The sequence below is a fragment of the Macrobrachium nipponense genome, chromosome 10, assembly GCF_015104395.2.
Source record: "Macrobrachium nipponense isolate FS-2020 chromosome 10, ASM1510439v2, whole genome shotgun sequence".
In the NCBI taxonomy this organism is placed as follows: domain Eukaryota; kingdom Metazoa; phylum Arthropoda; class Malacostraca; order Decapoda; family Palaemonidae; genus Macrobrachium; species Macrobrachium nipponense.
The window spans coordinates 60,687,511-60,707,959 of record NC_087204.1 but is presented as its reverse complement, the minus strand read 5'-3'; the positions used below and the strand labels follow the sequence as shown (position 1 = coordinate 60,707,959).

General features: G+C 36.4%; 1 protein-coding gene across 1 annotated transcript; it reads right to left on the bottom strand.

The window, feature by feature from the left end:
- Positions 1 to 19,364: 19,364 nt before the first annotated feature.
- On the bottom strand, positions 19,365 to 20,030 carry LOC135223983 (protein FAM200C-like). Its single transcript, XM_064262905.1, has one exon. It carries the CDS (start codon positions 20,028 to 20,030, stop codon positions 19,365 to 19,367), a length of 666 nt encoding a protein of 221 aa, XP_064118975.1.
- Between the last annotated feature and the right edge of the window lie 419 nt (positions 20,031 to 20,449).

The window sequence follows — 20,449 nt, the reverse complement described above, 5'->3', positions numbered from 1 at the left end:
CATGTCACCTATGTGAGATTTCTGCATTATGTGGAGGACATTTTCAGCCTTTTGGCTGCCATCTCGTCTGCTTCTGCAGATATTCCAGCCATGAGGATCCTTGCTATTTCCTTGGTATAGTGTTGAGTATTCTGCATATCTCTGGTGACATCTGCAGTTTTGGTGACTGCCATCCACTCTTTTATCCCCAGGCTAGACTACTAGCATTTTACCCCTAAGAAGATGGCCAGTAAGTAACACAGCATTGGAGGAGGTTAAGGCCTTCACTGAAGCTGGAAAAGCAATGGGGCTGGAGGGCACAAAACTAATAAATTGGGTGAATGATATGATGAAGGAAGCAGCCCAAGAGAGAGCACAAGAGAAAAAAGAAGCAGCTGAGAGAGAAGCACAAGAGAAAAGAGAAGCAGCTGAGAGAGAAGCACAAGAGAAAAGAGGAGCAGCTGAGAGAGCATTCTAGGCAGCCAAAAGGGAGAAAGGCAGAGAAGCTCATGAGAGAAGAGAAGTTGCAGAGAAAGAAACCCAAGAGAGAAGACAAGCTGCAGAGAGAGCACATCAACTGGCTATGGCATTCCAGAGGGCCACTCTGGCCCCTCTGTCACACTCACTGTCACAGCATGAGAACCCTCATTACGACTCGGGATGATAGTGAGCCCAACACCTGGCTCAATCATGTCGACCAGGTGTTTGGGAACTTCAGTCCAACCCCTTATGAAGTGGCCCTCCTCCCCCTGAATGAGAGACAAGACTTTTCAGCCTTGTCCTTGAGGTAATCGTGGGGCTGACAAGCTAACCTCCGGCTGTTGGAGGCAGAAGTGAAGGAGCATGCCCAAGGAGGCTAACCAAACATGGACAGAGTGGGTAGCCAAGAAAACACAGGCACTTCATAGGTGGATGAAGGCATCTAATGCAGCATCCGTTGAGGAGGTCCTACAACTCCTTCAGTTTGAAGACTTCCTGTCGTATGACCTCCCTAATCTTGCCTCTCACTTGGTGGACAAGGCTCCTAAAACGATTTTGGAGTATTATAAATGGGGAGACAATTACGACACCCACCATCTGCTACAGAGTTCTTTAAAGAAGAAAATTCGCCCTACCCTCCCTCACACTCCTGATGCCACCATTCAGCCTACCCAATAATCCTCCATTGAAACTTTTGTGCGGGCATTGCAATAGACAAGGGCACACCACGGAGCAGTGGCTCTCAAAAGCAGATCCTCTTTAGCCAGCTCCTGCTATTCCTCGGATTGGAACTCCCCATCATTATGATAATAAGAATAATGGCCATTGGGACTGAAACAACAGGCCCAGGCCTGATTTTATCAAGAGTTTCGGTGACTCATGCAAAGTGCATGGGCACGCTGCTGCCTGGGCGGAATGCCTCAATTCTCTAGGCCCTCCTACTCAGGGCCCTAGATTTGTTTCACCTTCTAGAGGTTGCTATACTATCCACCAGGTCTGAGCTTTCGATGACACTGATGTGCAGATATCCATCATTCAAGAGGATGAAATTCCTTATGGAGCTCGGGTTGATAGGCACCAATTCATTACGATAGAGAGCCTCAACCATGTCAAAATGTTCTTGCCTACTGTCCGGTTGAGAGTCACACGACCTCACTGCTCTAAGATATGCACCATGGCAGTAGCTACCTATATTCCAGGAGGTTATGATGTCCTGCTAGGACAAGATTTTAAGCCTCTTCCTACCTTTGTACCATCTCAGGATCCCTGCCTTTACATACTTCCAGACCAATTCTACGGTCCTCCAAGAACTACCTTTGCACAGCCAGTGCCACTAAGTATTAGGCAGTGCCAAGCTCCATCCATCGTGGATGTTGAGCCACGTTTGAATCCTCTCACTGCGCCAGAAACGGCCTCAGTTTCAGTGCCAAGGTCAGACTTGAGTCTCCCTCCTGGAGCTCTCAGTCCAGTTTACTTTTCCTCCTCCACTCCCCCTCCGTCAGCTAGTCCCGGAGTAAGGACTCTGCCCAATCCTATTTGGCTGAAGAACTCGATGAACTGAGCCAAGCAGTATTAGGCACAGGGACGAGTGCCAGTGCCCCGGTTGTCACAGCAGCTGGAGCCAATACCCCTCCAGCATCTTCAAGGGGTTTGAGTCTTTCAAGGTCCCCCATGACATTGTCAAACCAACCTCGGAGCAGATGATGGGAGAAGGGAAAAGGGCATCAAAGTTTTCAGAAATCCTATGAGTCAATAGTCTCTCTCTGCACTAGCTCCTGGCACAGTGCCACCCTCTTATAGAGTATTCTGACGCTCTCCATCTAGAAGAGAGTGCCAGGTTTTGCGGCTTTTACTTACTTCTTATCCTTTTGTAACTGTTTCTATCTTGTACTGTCTATGTCTCCTCTTTCATAGTTTCCTTTCCTCTTCATCATTGCCTTTAGGTGTCTCTTTCCATTATATGCTCTGCTTATGCAGAACCCCATCCTCCACGCCATTCTAGCCTTACAAATTAGTACTCTGTTAGGAACTACTATCAGGGCATATGTAACCTCCAAAAATATGTCCCTTTAAGCCCCTAGGCATGTTCATAAAAGTGCCATAATTAGCACTGTGCCCTATTCTAGGCACTCAGCATTCCATGCGACTAGGAAAAATTTTAGCCAGCAAAAATTGTTAAAACTTTAGCTATATTTTAAAAGCCTGGCTCCTTTATACATTTATATATTAATATATACATGTATATTTGCATAATATACATATATTCATGTATATATATAATAGTATATAAATTTTAATAATATAAATATATAAATTTAAATATATATTACATACATTGATTTATTATTCCTCCCTAGTCTCTATATATTTTCTTTGTGTAATTGTCAATGACTCTGGTGAGACTTGCATTTGTATGATTTTGTATCCTCTCCAAGGAGAATTACTTTTATTGATTCTATCTCTTTTATCTACACTAATGTTCCCTATGGAGAAATTAATACTGTTATTCGTCGTCCTGATGGCATGGGACAAAGTTACTCAACAAAATCGCGTTATATCGCCCCATCAGGGCAAACTAATAACATGTGTTGCCTTAAACAATAAGCTGACTATTTTATACATGATAGAATTAAGTATACTATTTACCTTATAGGTTACGATCATTTGATTATTTATTGCTGTTCATTTTAACAGTCATTACTATTGTGACGTGATAAAATTTGATTTTTTTTTACTGTTATAGCAAAGTGTTAGTTATTAGTACCTTTAGTCATTTCACATTTTATTTTTATTTCTCTTGATTTCGTTAATTTATAATAGTTAAATTATTTTAAATTCTCTACCTGTCAAGTTCACACTCAAATGTGATCATTGTTATCCACAGAGTTTTGTTTTATTTCATGTCATAAGTCCACTCAAGGGAGTATAGAAGGCTCAGTAATTTGTATTTGTCATTTCTCCTTGTTTCTGATTAGTTTTGTCCATTCCAACCTGTCTAGGGTTGAAATGTCTCCTACAATGGGAAGGGGTTCAGGATTTAAGCCAGAACCAAGCAAAGTAAACCCCCCTTTTAGAAAGAAATTTTATAAAGGAATTTCATACATTCTCGACTTGCCCCTCTGAATTGAAAGCCTTCGTTCTCTCTAAACCATCTCATCTATCCTAATTGGCTGTTTCTCGGAATTAATCCAACAGGAGCAGAATATCTCGATGCCAGCGATTTTAAAAAAGGGAAGGCAACTGCAGCTACTCCTCAGAAGCCTCCCAGATGCGTCCCAGAGCTCAAGATGCTCTTACCTGCAGTCGGTGATCGTTTTTTCACCTTAGTCTGTATTTCGTTTCATTCTTTCCAAGGTGGCTTCACCCCTTCTTGGCTCAACTTCTCACCCTCCAATTTTGGTTCAGTGCTGTAATTAATTCCCCTTGTGATGCTAGTAGTGGTATTAAAACATCCCCTAGTGAGTCAAACAACGTAGTATTTCTTTCTGTATAAGCTCCCGGTCATTCTATGCCCCTGAGAGTGAGCTTTGAAATGAAATACACAGAGAAAGTAATATGTTACATTTCCCCACATTTTCTTTGCCTTAGTACTGATGCTAGATTGCAATCTCCTTGTAGAAAAATATCTTGCCTGGTTGTGAGAGGAAATTTGGGAACCCTTGAGTACGACACTCTGGGTTAAATAACCCGCTTTGTGCAAATCATGTTTCAGTTTCTGGGTCATTTTCTAGCCACGTGTTCCAGTGGACTTGCAATTAACCACCTAAATTTATCTCTGGACCTGCTCGAGTCCCAGTCATCCTTAAGGTGTGAATTGCTGCTCATGTAATCTAGATGTAAAGATAGTTAATTTAAATTAAGTTCCAGAGTTTTATGTAAATTCTTCCCTTCAGTAATATCTGCCTTCAGCCATAAATTTTTGTTTGTTGTAACCTCGTTCCTCCATACAAGCCCTTTTTATGAGTGCCAGAAAGCCACATCCTCACATTTAATACTGAGGGAATGAGACATTCATTACAATACACACACACACACACACATATATATATATATATATATATATATATATATATATATATATATATATAAAATATAGGTTTTTGTTTGTTAATAACCTCTTTCCTCCATACAAGGCCTTTTTACAATTGCCAGAAATTCACTTCCTCACATTTAATACAGAGAAACGAGATATTTATTACAATATATATATATATATATATATATATATATATATATATATATATATATATATATAATCTGGATATTTTCCTGAATATCAGTGATTAGCTTTTGCCTTTTGCATAGATCACCAACCTAATGAGTTGTCAGTCAGTGCTATATCAAGTGATTATCTAAAAAATTCTGGAAATGATAGATTAAGGGGAGACAAGCTCAAAGTGAAACAAAATGTTACGTAATGAGCTAATAGTCACAGTTACTATTCTTATTATCATTACTTTAGCACTAAATAAATAACATATATTTAGGAATCTTCCTGCAATTTCGCTATTGGAATTATGTATATATATATATATATATATATATATATATATATATACATATATATATATATATATATATATATATATATGTATGTATGTTATATATATATATATATATATATATATATATATATATATATATATATATATATACATAATTCCAATAGCGAAATTGCAGGAAGATTCCTAAATAAATGTTATTTATTTAGTGCTAAAGTAATGATAATAAGAATAGTAGCTGTGACTATGTATGTATATATATATATATATATATATATATATATATATATATATATATATATATATATATATACATAATTCCAATAGTGAAATTGCAGGAAGATTCCTAAATAAATGTTATTTATTTAGTGCTAAAGTAATGATAATAAGAATAGTAGCTGTGACTATTAGCTCATTACGTAACATTTTGTTTCACTTTGAGCTTGTCTCCCCTTAATCTATCATTTCCAGAATTTTTTAGATAATCACTTGATATAGCACTGACTGACAACTCATTAGGTTGGTGATCTATGCAAAAGGCAAAAGCTAATCACTGATATTCAGGATAATATCCATATTTTTAATTTTTTTATATTTCGATGTATTTTTAGCCTGACAGACAATATAATATGCTTCCAGATTTCAATGACAAATGGTACTCAGGTAATGGAGATGAATATACTATAACCTATCGATAGATTCAAGAGACTGGTAACCCAAGATGGCTCAAAAGGGTCATCATCCTTCAAAGAGACAAGTTGAAGGAAATGTAAATAAAATAGATAAATAAATAAGGAAAAAAACAATAAACTTGCATTCAAGAGTTGTCAGCACAAAGCATTTGGAGATCAAGCAGACTCCACAGTAGCATTAGGCAAACTATTCCAAGCTGTAGTTGTAGCCAAAATGAAACTCTTAGCAAAGTGAGTATTATGATTTAATCTGATTAGATACCAACACTGCCTACAGCAGCACACTGCACAGTGTTGTAAGGAAAACCTACATGAACAATAAAAAAAAAAAAAGTGTAAAAGAATTTTTGTCGTTGATGTGCATTTTATGCAACAAACAATGAACTAACTTTATATCTATGCCACTAGTCAACGTTAATTAAAAGTTAACAAAATAAATTTGATTGATGAAACAAGTCTGTCCAAGAATTTTAGATCAGAGAAGAGAACTATACTCCAAACAAGGAAGAAGGAAAGAGTTAAAATTCTTAGACATTTGAAACCATACCATTTATATAATCAGGATGCAAAGGCAAGAGTGTTCTGGAAAGAATAACTGTCATAATTTGAGTTTCAGAAAGGTTAAGCTCCATACCACAAAGCCTACTCCACTTAGTCTTTTGTGCCAGATCTCTAGCCACGGGTTTTGGGTAATGCAGCAATGTTTCCCTTCCTCTTGCAAGACTTGCAAGTCCAAATAACCTTCGGAAAACAGAAGTAATCTTAGGAGCAATACAATCTGCAGCCTTTCTAAAAAAAATATGTGGAAGATTCCCTTAGGGTCTATGCTTCAAGGCCCAGAAGCAAATCATTGATGTCACTAGATCTGGAGGCCACTGAGCAGATCTTAAGTGATGGCCACCACTTTTGGTCATCACCACTGGAGAGCAATATCTCCCTCACACCCTCTTTAAAAGCTGATATCTCTCTCATAGATGACCAGAGCCTTACTTCTATCTTCAGTGAAATTATGATACAAAAAGTCGATTGATTGTTGCTCCATATGTGATAAGTTTCTGTTTTTTTTTCTTTTTTTTTTGTATCTAAACTTCATGTAGCATTATACCATGGCTTATCCCTAAAGCAAAACTTGAATATATTAGACCCAAGTTTCTCTCAAGGATAGTTCTAAGATGCATTTAAACACTCAATAATATTCAGTATTTCATAAGTATCGCTCCACCTGAGATCCACATGATCCCAGCGAACACCAACTTTAACACTTTCCTTCAAAAGCCAAAATAGGAAGACACCTCAGCCATTCAGTGTGATGAGCATTGTGATCACCAACGAAAATTGGAAAATGAAACGCTCCTTGGGGTCAGGTTCCCGAAATGCTCTCATTTTTGGTAACCCGTCATTTTTGGTAACCAAACTACCATACATAAATTCATCAAATCTGGGTTCATATAGCTAGCAAACTAGAAAGATTTAGTAGTCTTCCGCAGATTTAAACAACCTGTGTTTCACTCAATCCACACTCATACAGTGGCCTTTGAGATGTGAAACCCTCTTTAATATACAGAGCAATTCCATGGATCTTGGAATGGCATTAAGCTTGAGTAGAATGGGTCTCTCAAGCCCCGGAGTTAACATTTCTGACATGTGTCCTAAATCAAGCGCAAAATATGTGAGAAAAAGGGATTGTCAAAATTGACAGCAGCAACATTCAAGTCCTTTTAATTCTTATATAATTCACGGATATCGCTATATAGCATACGACATTTTCTTGATCGATTCTGTAGACTATGATTAAGTTTAATTTTGTCAGGAGTGGAGGAAAAATTTATGAAACAAGCATAAAGAAATATTTTTAAGCTAGATAACATGAATTAATATATACATGTAAAATCCAAGTAAAAATGAATGCCCATAAAAAAACCCAAACTATTCCTATAATGAAACTAATCAGTTGGAAGGAGTCGCCGTGCAGAGCAATGACAAGGATAGTATTGATGGTTTTAGAAAAAACCACTGGTAAAGATAAAGAAGAACATGGTATGAATAGGGAAACCTCTTGCTAAACCAAAAAGTATCCTATTAGATGCCCCATGCACAATTTGAAAAATAAAGGAAGACAGAACTAACACTAGTTAGGTATTATGGATTAGAGACTCACCATTTGCCCCATATTGTCTCTGGTTCGAGTTGCACTGCCATCACATTCCAGTATTTCAACATACAGGGTGTTGTTAAACCGTTTCTTTATTTCAATGGGGCCCCTGGATGGCTCTCAGCCATTTCAATAGGCTGCAGTTATTAGATAAATTAATACAAAATTATTAACCGTTTTGTATTTGAGCACTTCCTAGGATGCAGTCATATGATAATCCTTATTTTACGCTATGATTTTGAATGAGTTTTAAGGAAAAACATAAAATCACTTGAATTGCCCATGGATATGGCAACTCTTTGGGCAAAGTTCACACCCCAGCTTAGTGACGGAGGAGGAATAACATGTATAACCGATAATACCAGCTGATATTTCTGAGTGTCTCAGACGTAAAAAGGTGGGCCACTTACATCTAAGTAGCTTCCAACATGTCTAATTCGGTTCCGAATAAAATACATATTAAACAGTTACGGGGGACTCCCTAGTATGTCAGGTCAGTGCGCCATATTTATTTTATCTCTCTGATCTTTATTATCATCAAATGCCTAAGGTTCCAATCATATTTATTTTTATTAACAATCACCAAAATATTATAGAACTGTTAATTGCATTTTTCTATTAGTCAACAAAATCATTCCGAACTTTTAATTATCTTAGGCACGGTTGTGGTTATACAAAAAGGAAAATATTTTCAAACGCCTTATTTTCCTAAATTCGTCATACTCATTACGAATATTAGCCGATTCATCAGAATAAGACCGGAGAATGATTTCTCCATGGCGTGTCACCAGCTCCTAGCAAAGGGCTGGATTGAAAAACAGACGTCTATTTTTCCCGCCAACCAACAATACATTGCAAACAAATCCTAAATTGATTCTCGCATTGCACAGGACAGAGAGACGGTTCTTAGCAATCTCGCAAGCCCGTTTATTTTTCCAGAAGTTTTCGCTGGGTCCTGGCTGAAATAAAGATTCGATTTCCCGTTAATCAAATGCTTATAAGAGATGTGGAATTGGATACCATAAAAAACGAGCAAACATAGATGATTGTTAAAGCTTTAAAGAGACAAACTATCGAGGTCGGGGCGTAATCAGCTCGGATATTCTCGTTGATGGAGAGGATTAAATTGCCTATTAAAAATTTCAATCGTGTGCTATTAGCAAAATAAACGATCGGGATCTTTCCCTCATAACAGAAGATGACACCTCAACTTCGTTTTTATCCCGGAAAGACGAATGGAATGCCTTGGTGCCGCTGACGTTTTAGTTCTTCTAATGACTTTTCTCTTTCGGTAGGAATTTTTAGATCCTATCCCTTACATCTTCACTTCAAAGATAGAATTATTTTCTTCTCGCTCTCTCGGTTTTTAATCTTCACCCGCAAGGAAAGGGGAGAGTGAAAAAATAAGAGGATCTTTAATGTTTTGATCATCATGTTTTGGCACCTGAGATTTATTCCACCTAATGAAATGATTTACATCCTCGGGTTTAATTAACACTGGAAAAGCTTCGAAAGCATCGTTGAATTGCATGTAAAGCTTGTTAAAAAGGCCATTTTTTTAAGTAGCCAAACATTTATCACATAATTTTCTCAAGTTTACTGCTACAGCTGCAAACTGAAACATTATATAAAGACAAAGCCTGATTAATGGGATTTTAAACTGTTAATACTCATGACATTCTTCTGTATCAGCGGGAAACATCTTTTGATGTACATTTAGTAGCTCTATCTGATACCAAAAATAAAAAAAAAAGGTTATCCTGTAGCAACTAAGATTATCATAGTCTTAACTAAGACCGTTAGTCGAAGTAAACTGTTACATATATGCTGACAACACTTTACCTGCAGTGTGACAGCACAAATCTTGCGGGAGGAGTATGGTTTTCGATATCAGTATTCCTCGAGAGAATCGTATAGGAAATCCTCCCCTTTGAATGGTAAGAGAACAACAAGGTGTCATTTTAAAATAATTCCACTTCTGGCTTTCTAGCTGTATAGGAGAAACGATAACAAAATCATGACAGTACTCAGTGACTGCACGATTGTTCTGCTCATACAAAAGGTCTTCAGATAAGATAAGGAGGTAAGGGAAAAGCGTAGGCTTCATGTACCAGTATGATATTAGTATATAATGCTCATGAGAGTGATATGCTGGTCCATCTACATCAGACTCATGAAATTCAAGCGGTGGTATCTGATGCTTTTTGCATACATTCTTCCACTGTAGAAGAGACTGTTGCTTTTGATCAGGGTTACAAGCCCCTGAAACACTTTGGACTTGATGTGCCCACGTTTGCAAAATATTCAAAGTATTCCTTTGGGGGAATTCTCAGGCGTTCTATTGCTCATGGTGAAGTCAGAGGTCGGCCATACTTGGTGAAGGCGTCTAGTTTGACAAAGAAAATCAATACGCCCAACTATGTTGACTATCAAAGATGTAAGCACCACAGTAAAAAAGGCAAATTTATGGCATCCCGCCAAGACTTTCGGTGTGCATAGTTCATTTGCGAATAAAACCACACACACTCACACACAAATTGTTTCCTGAGATCCAACATAAACTAGATGTGAGGTGTAAGTCTTGGGTAATTGCATGGAAATATATGTTTGTATTTTTCAGATTTCTCTGCCCTCATATGTTCAAATTATATTTAATATTTATGTATTCTTTTACTTTTTGTATACATTTTGCCCTTTCTAGCAGTTAATAGGTTATTATTATTGTTTTAGCTTTCATTCCCTTGAAATTCCATATTAAAAAATTATTCTAATATTTCATTAGTGTAACTCAGTGTATAATTTCAGTATTTTAGTTGTACCTATATATTTTCATAAATTTTCTGTTTTCTAGCAAATGTATAAAATGTATTGCTTAGTTTCTGTACTATATATATTTTCCCTTGTGCGCAATTGCATTCACAAAAACCCTGAGTTATCGTTAATGTTCACAAATGATTCCCAGCAGCACCAGAAGAGGACCGAAAATTGTCAATTAAAATAAAAATCGATATACAGGCAGAAATTGACAATAGATATGCTAAGTGTTAAAAGAAACATACAGACTGCTGGAAACCAAAAGTCCACACCTGACAGGTGCCAGGGTGTACAGATGTTCTTGCTACTTTCCTTAGAATTTAAACATTTTACATTATTTCTTTTGAAACTTATGGATCTAGTACATTTATGCCATGAATGCTAGTTATACTCTTACAAATATTTTCATTTATAAAACTAGAATCAGTGCTGCTTCTCTCTAGTGGATTATCAGAATAAACTCTTTCTTAGTCCTACCAAAATGACTAAGGAATTATTTGCTTGAAAATTCCGCTGTTTACACAGTGATTATCCTGTTCTACTCTCTCTACCCATGGTTTCCTAGTTTTACCGATATAAAAATGATCCTAAGACTTACAACGGATTTGATGCACATGTCCTATAGTATTGTCGGAAGTGTTATTTATAAGTTCATTTCGTTTTTTTATCGTTTTTAAATGATACATTATCTCCAGCATTATGGATATATGGTAATAAACAAGTAAATGTTTTGTGTTGAAATTTTCTCTTTTGTTTTGATACAGGGTATTTATTGCCGCTTCTATTCTATTGTTTATAACAGAGTCAAGATATTTCAGTTTCTTAATCTTATTTACTTCCTCATCAATGTATTCAGGGCTACATATACGTAACGTTCTTAAAAACATTGATGGGGAAACTGATTTCTTAAGTTTATTGCTTTTACCAGAATATAAATAACATTTCCAGAAGTATTAGCAAGTGTTCTGTAAATATTATTTTAAAACCAGTTACTAGTTCCATGTATTGGGTAGTCCAAAAAGTTAGGTTACCTTCCTTTTCACTTCATAGGGATAGTAAAATAAAATTAAGGCAAAATGCATGAAATCTGGGAGAAAATTCCAAAGATTCTGATTTTTGTTGGAATGTGGAGGGATATGTGTTTAGTATAAAAAAAAGTAAGATTGTCTCAGGGCTGGGCAATATATTTTTGGACTTCTTTATCACTATACATTAACATCCAAAACAGAAGCATTTTTTCCGAAAAAAAAGGGGAAAAAAACTTAGAAACCACTGTTCAAATGAAAATCAGGCAAAGAAGAACAAAAGTTGGAATCATGAAAACGAATTCAATGCTTCAGTCCCTTTCTCAAAATATCTAATAGTTCGGCTGCTATGATGGTTCAAAATTTGATTGGTATCAGATTTAATAATGTTTCTTTCTGGGATGTAGCCATTCACAGGAAAGAAGTTCATAGAGGAAAAAACGATGCATAATATCAAAATACATTATGTGATGTGACTTTTTACTTCATGCCTCAAATTATATAGGAGATATTGCAATTAAAAGTTGTTGTATCTCAATTTCCTAGCAAATAAAAAAAAACATGAAAAATATGTTTAAAAAATGCACAGAAGAAAAAATGATGTAGAATATTAAGTACATCATGTGATATGACTTATAAATTTAAACCTAAAATTATATAGGAGATATTGCAATTAAGAGTTGTTGTACTCATCGAAAAAAACAAGGAAAAATGGAGCATTCTTTATATAACTACAAAAATGTCATTCTTAGGAAAGAAGTTCATAAAAGAAAAAAGATGCAAAATATCAAAATGCATCATGTGATGTGACTTTAAACTTCATACCTCAAATTTTCAAGGATTTATTGCAATTGAAATTTCCTTTCTTCATTAAAAAAAAACAAGCACAGAACAAGCAGTTGGAATGGCATCAAATGGTTTTCCTCGGAAATAGTTGTAGTACAAGAAATAAGCATTTTAGTTTTACTTTGCTACCACAGGCCTTCATATACGAAGAACTTATACCTAGGATATTACAAATACCCTAGAAAAGGAACGGCAGTCCAGATTTGTTCAACAAACACATAGGGGTGAGATCAATCCAGAAATTCTACCACCAACAGAAGATGCCAGTATCCATCATGCACTGAGAATGAATCTCCAATTCATATTCTGGAAAGAACTGGATGCTGAAGCTTTAAGCTGTCATGGTAATCGCTCTATAGGTAAGTAACATATATTAAAGGAAAGGAAAATGCATCTTCTTCGAGTAGGTTTGCAGCAAGGAGGCATTCGCACACGTGTTGGAGGCGTCTGTTCTCATGATTGTCCGAGAATCTCCAGGTGTGTTATGGAACTCAGCACGCGACGTCGTTAGAAACACCGCGTATTATGATGCAACTTTTCGTCTGGATCCTTCTAAAAAGTTCCTGTCGGGAAACGGTGACGTTTGCAGGTAAAGGCCCGCCCCAAGATCACCGTATATATATCAGACTGAGGAAGTATAAAGAATCAGATCATCAGAGATAAGAGAATAAGGAAGAGACGAAGGATAAGAGGGGAAGAGGATGCACGAGAGAGAGTGTGAATGGAAACAAGTAAAGTCGTCTGTAGTCGGAGAGAGAGAGAGATCCCGATGTTGAGCAACCCTTCATAAAAGAAACGTCCTACAAGTGGTTTTGAGGAGTAACCCGCCCTTCAAGTTTCAAGAATAGTCCATTGGCTGAGTGGGTCCCTGTGTGCATGAGATGTCCCCTAAATTTCTTTTCATATCTGTGCATCATTTAATGTAGGCCTGACCACAATAGAGGGCAGCATGCAACTTCCTGTCTTTAAGAAAACAGAAGAATGTAGCCCTCCAAAGAAAATGACAGTCACAATCTCTCCCCATCTTTTATCACTTTCAACAGTAGAGAAAATGAGCATTTATTTATTAGTGCATGGTGCATGGTGTTGTGGTGGTGAAGGATCACTCAGGAAGGAGCAGAAGGTGCTTCTGCTCCTTCCTGGGTTTTCCTTCATCACCACAACACCAACTTGTCTCACACTCTGTCACCATAAGTATTTTTTTATTTGAATATAATAACGTCATTAAACAGATTAAAACAGAATGAGGCGATTGGTTTCATACATGCTAGATGTAGGGGAAGCTGCCTTAATGCTGTGTCGAATGTGGTACTGGGTTTATGACTATTAGCATAGAACCTACATACATGCTCCATGAATCTAAGATCTAGGACTCATCATTCATACTCTTTACAATTTCTTAATGTCTGTTTCAGGGAACTTCATGATTGCAATAACGATGGAGGCGGGAACCAGTGGGGTGAAATTGTTACTGGGCCGAGCCAACAAATTCGCAGTGGACAAGTGCATTATTTGCCAAAGAGCAACAGAGGATGCCACAGTCAGCACATTGACCGGGAGAAAACGCATCAAAGATGCTGCAGACATTCGAAATGACCATGTTGCAATGCATTTGAAGTCGTTCAGTGGCACTGATGAACACTTTGTCTACCACATGACAAATGCTGTTACAAGACTTACACAATGAAAAATACTCTGAAAAAAATCGCAGAAACGAAAGCATCTTCACCAGAGGAAACGCTGGATGAGCTTGCAAGGGGGCCGCAGCATCAGGTCTCAGATGATATTTGTCCACCCCCTAGTCAACAATGTGATATTTACAATTACAAATGTGTTGTATGTACCTATGCCAAACGCCAGGGTGCATATGAAAAGTATCGAATCTCAGAAATTGAGCGGGCAAAGAAGCTCTTGACATTAACTGTATTTTTACAGGATGACATCTACACCCGAACCTGCGATTAACAAGATGAACACTCCGTTTTTGGTGCAGACCTTTTCTGCCACAAGTTGTGCATAAAATACTATCTGCAGAAATCTGAAAGAGCACAGAGCAGGTCAAATGATGATCCTATGAATAGGAAGAAGAAAGCATGGTTAGCTGTGGTACCTGATATAGAAGTGGGACTGAAACAATGTGATGGGTTTGAACTAAGTCAGATCAGAGACCGCATGAATGTTGAACTTTCAGGCACTCAGTCATAACCCCAGTACCACATTCGACACAGCATTAAGGCAGCTTCCCCTACATCTAGCTTGCATGGAACCAATAGCCTCATTCTACGTTTTAATCTGTTTAGTGACGTTATAATTTTTAATAATAAAACACTTATGTTGACAGAGTGTGAGACAAGTTGGTGTTGTGGTGGTGAAGGAAAACCCAGTAAGGAGAAGAAGCGCCTTCTGCTCCTTCCTGGGTTTTCCTTCACCATCACAACACCATGCACCATGCACTCATAACTAAATGTTCATTTTCTCTACTGTTGAAAGTGATAAAAGATGGGGAGAGATTGTGACTCATTTTCTTTGGAGGGCTACATTCTTCTGTTTTCTTAATGACAGGAAGTTGCATGCTGCCCTCTATTATGGTCAGGCCTACATTAAATGATGCACAGGGGCATCTGTTAAAAGGAAAAAGGAGACATTGTCAACAGCTCACATAATCAGCATATAGCTTTGAGCTAAAAAAGGTGTACATACTGACCAACACTCTCCACGTACATACTGTATACTTAACAAAAAATATGGTTTATTAATTTTGACGTTTTACGATCTGATGTTATACAACATAATGAAACATGAAAGGGTTAAAGATGCATGTTTATAGGCTTGGATACATCTAACCTAAATTATTCATGCGGCATTCCTCTCAAAATACGATAATAGCCAACTGTAGGTCAGATTTCCTTGGACGTGGTGAGATTTTTACTTTGCACCAGATATCGTGACCTTTTGACCTCTGGCGACCTCAGCTGCATATTAATTTGCATAATTTACATACAGAATTATAGAAGACTTAAATGCAAACATTTTGAGGTATAGTTTGTTGTTCTGTGATTTATACATACAGAGATATAGCTATTTAAGTTTCTACTACCCCTTAATATTTGTCCAAAGGAGCGAGAAATGGGCGTGGCTTATTACATTTTCTCGGTTACTGCCAGGGTAGAAAAATTCTACCCAAACTTTTTTCATTTGTCCTATGGTATACTTAAAGATATTAAGAGAAATTTAGGGGACATCTCATGCACACGGGGAACCCCTCAGCCAATGGGTTATAAAAATTTCTTCCTGCAGTAGGAAGTCAAGAAGCTGTCTGAAGTTTCTACTGTCCCTTTTTGTGAAGGCCTCGCTTCAGGCACTGGTTTTCGACAGCTGCAAAACTGAGCAGCAATTATTTCATTACCGCACTGTTTCCCTATTTTACATATTGTCAGTTTGAATTTTGTAAATAGGAGAATCATTCTGCATTTATCTTTGTTAATAAACTTGTAAATAAACTTTTGTTCTGTTTAAGTTTCTGCAAATATTCGTATCCCAAGTTTCAAATGTTGGTGTTGAATCCTTTTTGTTTATTATAATAAAGAACCTGAGCGGATCTTGGTCCGTAACATAAGCCCAAGTGGAAGAGGATGGGAACTTGATCGAAGTGATAAGTTAAGACCTAAGATGCTTATTGGTAATATTGCCCTTGATGAACCGTTGAAATCGGTATGTTACAGTTGCAGGGAAAGTGGGAACCAGAGCCAAACAATGAGATGCAGCTGTAGAAAAGGGGTTCTTTTGTGTTACAGCTTGTGGGGTCTGCCATGGCCATTGTTCAAATATAGAGGGTAATGATAAATGATGGCTTGTCAGAAAAAGATGAAGATATCTGATTTAGTTTTGATAGTATTAATTATAGCTTTTCTTAAACAAATTACAAATAATATTACAACTATAGTACCTATGTATATCATGAACTTTGTTCTTTTATAGATTGTCCTTGGTACCGTAAAGGTGTTGAAATTGTTTTCAAAACAAAATTTGGAACATATTTACTATACTCAGAGATATTAAGTTAAGACTTAAGTTGTTTTGTATATTTTAATTTTTCTAAATTTTTCCTTGGATATTTCATTTTCAAATAAACTGTCTTTTTAGATAATGAATGAATTGTTTATGATTTTGATATTTCATGATGAAATTGCAATATTAAAAAATAATTATAATATTTCCAATACTATTAGTGTTATGAAGTAATTGATTACCTCATGATATGTTTTGATATTCTGAATCTTTTTTTATTTATTCCATACGATAAAATTGAGATACTTAAAATTTCAATGGCAATATCTCCTATAGAATTTGATATATGGAGATAAGAGTTACATCATATGGTGCATTTTGATATTCTACATCTTTTTTCTTCAATGCATTTTCAAATAAATGACCGTTCTGGAGTTACATCAAGAACCCTCCATTTTTCCTTGTTTTTTATGAATAAAACCAATTTTAATTGCAATATTTCCTACATAATTTGAGGTATAAAGTTAAAAGTCCCATCACATGATGAATTTTAGTATTCTACATCTTTTTTTTTCATGCATTTCTTGGCCATTAATGCGTGGTAGTAAAGGAGGCCAAAAAAATGTTACCCACCTCTGAGACACATTCCCGCAAAAATCAGGTTCTTTGGCATTTTTTCCACATATGAAACCTCATTTCATGTTACTGAAAATCGTATGGACAGTACTAATATTCTCGTATTTAACTTGTCAAAGAAGTTATTTATATTTTCGTTCCATTGAAAAATATATACAATATCATGAATCCATAATGCATTACACGAAATGTTTCTAGTATTTCACTTTCGAAAAATCATAAGCACAAATTACTGAAAATTTCACTCTAAAAATTTTTAGAGTGAAATTTCCCATTAGAGAGAGAGAGAGAGAGAGAGAACATATTTGTGTTCCCATAATTGTGTATACACAACCAAATACTGGAGTACCACGATATCCGCGATGCGTTCGGTACAACGGCTCCAAAGATAGGGCTGTGAAAAAAAAAAACACATACAAAATCAATCAGTATATTTATTGGGTAAAGACACCAATAAGTGAATAAACAAATAAGTAGCCTGATTTTTCCTTCGTGTGCCAACAGCCATGCGAACACCAAATACAGCAAGTTTCAACTCAACTAATCCGATATTTTTGCCTATTAAAGCATGAATAGCTACACAAAACATTTACTGTGGGAAATCATAAGTAATGGAAATAACAACATGAAGAGATGAAATAAAAGCGGAATGAGAGCGCAACCAGCTAAGAGGAGCTCCCATTTGGGAGTTCAAGGAACCCCCACACAGTACACCCCTCATGAAGAAAAGGTTCAAGCTACACCTGAGGCAAGAGGAACAATAGATGCAGAAGAAAAAAAGAAAAGGAGGGAGGATCGGCTGATCTACAAATCTCAGCTTAACATGCGGAAATAAATATTACGGCAAACTTTAACAATTTGAAATCACGGGGCTTTACAAAACACTATGCTTTGCATGGAAACTATTTCATTGCGCTAGAACAGTGTTTTTCAACCTTTTTGTGCCCATGGCCCATTTTTGGCATTCCTAAGTAGTCGTGGCCCAATGCCCTTTAAAATTGTGTACAAAATAATAATAGAATTTTAATATGGCTTTTAGAACACTTTTGTTAGTTTTATAATATCATTTACATAACTATTTCTTTAGAGCACTTGATTAGTTTACATTTTCATTACTGGAAGAAAATGTTGGCCTTTATTCACTGTTAATAACTCATATATGTTGTAATCAAAACTCAAAGGACATGTATTCACTTATGAAATTAAACACTTTCCAGTATTTGCGTGATTAAATTTTATGGATTGTAATAATAACTCAAAATACTTTTTCACTTATGAAAATAAGCACTGGCCTGCATTTAACAGTATTCTAAATAAATTTTGGACATTGAAATAAAAACTAAAATTCCACTTTTTTACTTATGAAGTTAAGCACTGGCGTGCATTTATAGTAAATAAAGTTTTCTATTTATATTGTAATAAAAACTAAATTTACACTTGTACAGCAATTATAGAAATAAAAATAATAGTACTTTATTGTTGGCATACAAAATACTGCATAGATTTGGTAGGTAGTGTGATGGTTGTGCTTGCTTTTTAACTACAAGTTTATCAATTTGTGGGACAGTTGTAGATAATGCACATCTCATATCATGCTCCACATCCAAGCGATTTGTTGTTTTTGTTTTTATTTGTGATAAGGCAGAAAACCCGGATTCACATAGGTAAGTAGAAGCAAAAGGTAGAAGGGTTTTTAGCCCAACTTCCTAACTCTAGGATATGATACACTTGCTTGTGACCAGAATTCCTGCATAGAATGTTCTTTAGAAAAATCCTTGATACTTGAATCAAATTCCATTTCTAGAAATTCATGTTGGTCAGGCTCAGGAATAATATCTGGTTCTGCATTGAAAGGGTTTCTCACAAATGACAGATCTATTTCTTCAAGATCAGGAAAGTATCTGGAAAATTCTTGGCACAAATTATGAAGGTGACTGATTATTTCATTTATTCTTCTCTTCCTTCAGCCACTTCACAAGGCTTCTCAAACATAGCAAAATTACCAGAGCTAACTTTCCTAGACCAGTTCTTCATCTTGGCAACAACAGCACGCAATGTGTCAACAAAGTGAATTACTATTGTGTCCTTACCCTGAAGCTTTAGATTAAATTTATTAAGCTGGTCAAATATGTCAGCTAAATACGCTAAACGTGGTTTCCAGAGTGGATCATTGAAAAAAATAGGCTCCTTATCTTGCATATCCAAAAACATCTTTAGTTCTTCTCTAAGTTCAAAAAACTCTGTTCAGAACATTGCCCTTGGATAGCCATCGAACTTTAGTGTAGAAAAGCAGAAGTTGATTCTCGGAATCTAAATCTTTGCACAACTGTTTGAAAAGACGAGTGTTCACAGGCATAGATTTTACATAATTTACTATCTTTATAGCGTTGTCTAAGCTGGCTTGGAGTTCCCTAGGGAGGGTTTTAGATGCAAGTGCCTGACGATAGATCATGCAATGAGTCACTGTAACCTCAGGAGCAATCTCTTTAACTCTAGACACAAAACTCGATTTTGAACCTAACATGACAGGTGCCTCGTCAGTATACACTGCCCATACATTCTTCCATGACAGTCCTAATTCACTGAAATAGTATGTTACCTCTTTCATAATATCTTCACCTTTGGTGGTAGTTTCAAGTGGCTGGCAGAAAAGAAATTCCCCTTTAAATTTTCTCTCATAAACGTATCTAGTAAATACAAGAAGTTGTGAATCAGATGAAACATCAGTGGATTCATCTAATTGCAGAGCAAATAAGCCAGCATCTTTTATCTCCCTCATCACTTGTTCTTTTATATCAATAGGCATTTCTTCAGTGCGTCTTGATACTATGTTGTCAGAGAGTGATATTTGATGATTTTTTTTCTCACTATCACCCCCCAAAACAAGGTTAACCATCTTTAAAGCACAAGGTTTTATAAGAGTCTTGCCAATGGTATGAGGTTTTTACTGTTTAGCTATTTCAAGTGATACCTCATATGAAGCCTGAGTACATTCCTACTTTGCGTCTGAAATACCCCACTTGAGTCCAGTTTCATTCGTTTCAAGCTACATTCATTCAGGACAATTTAAGAAATTCACGTATTTACCAGAATGTTCATGATGAGTCTTGTCAAGATGATTTTTCAGTTTTGAGGGCCTCAAGAAATCATTACCAAGTACTTTCTGACACAAAACACACTGACCCTTTACCACACCCTTATCAATAAATTAAGTAAACCCATATTGTATATATTCCTCACAGAAACTTCTTTTAGATTTCTTTCCATCTGCCATGTTACAAGAGATTGAAGAAACCCTGAAAAAATAGAAGAGGA

Coding starts and splice junctions, on each gene's coding strand:
- LOC135223983 (XM_064262905.1), bottom strand. CDS start 20,030: ATGGTTAACCTTGTTTTGGGGGGTGATAGTGAGAAAAAAAATCATCAA.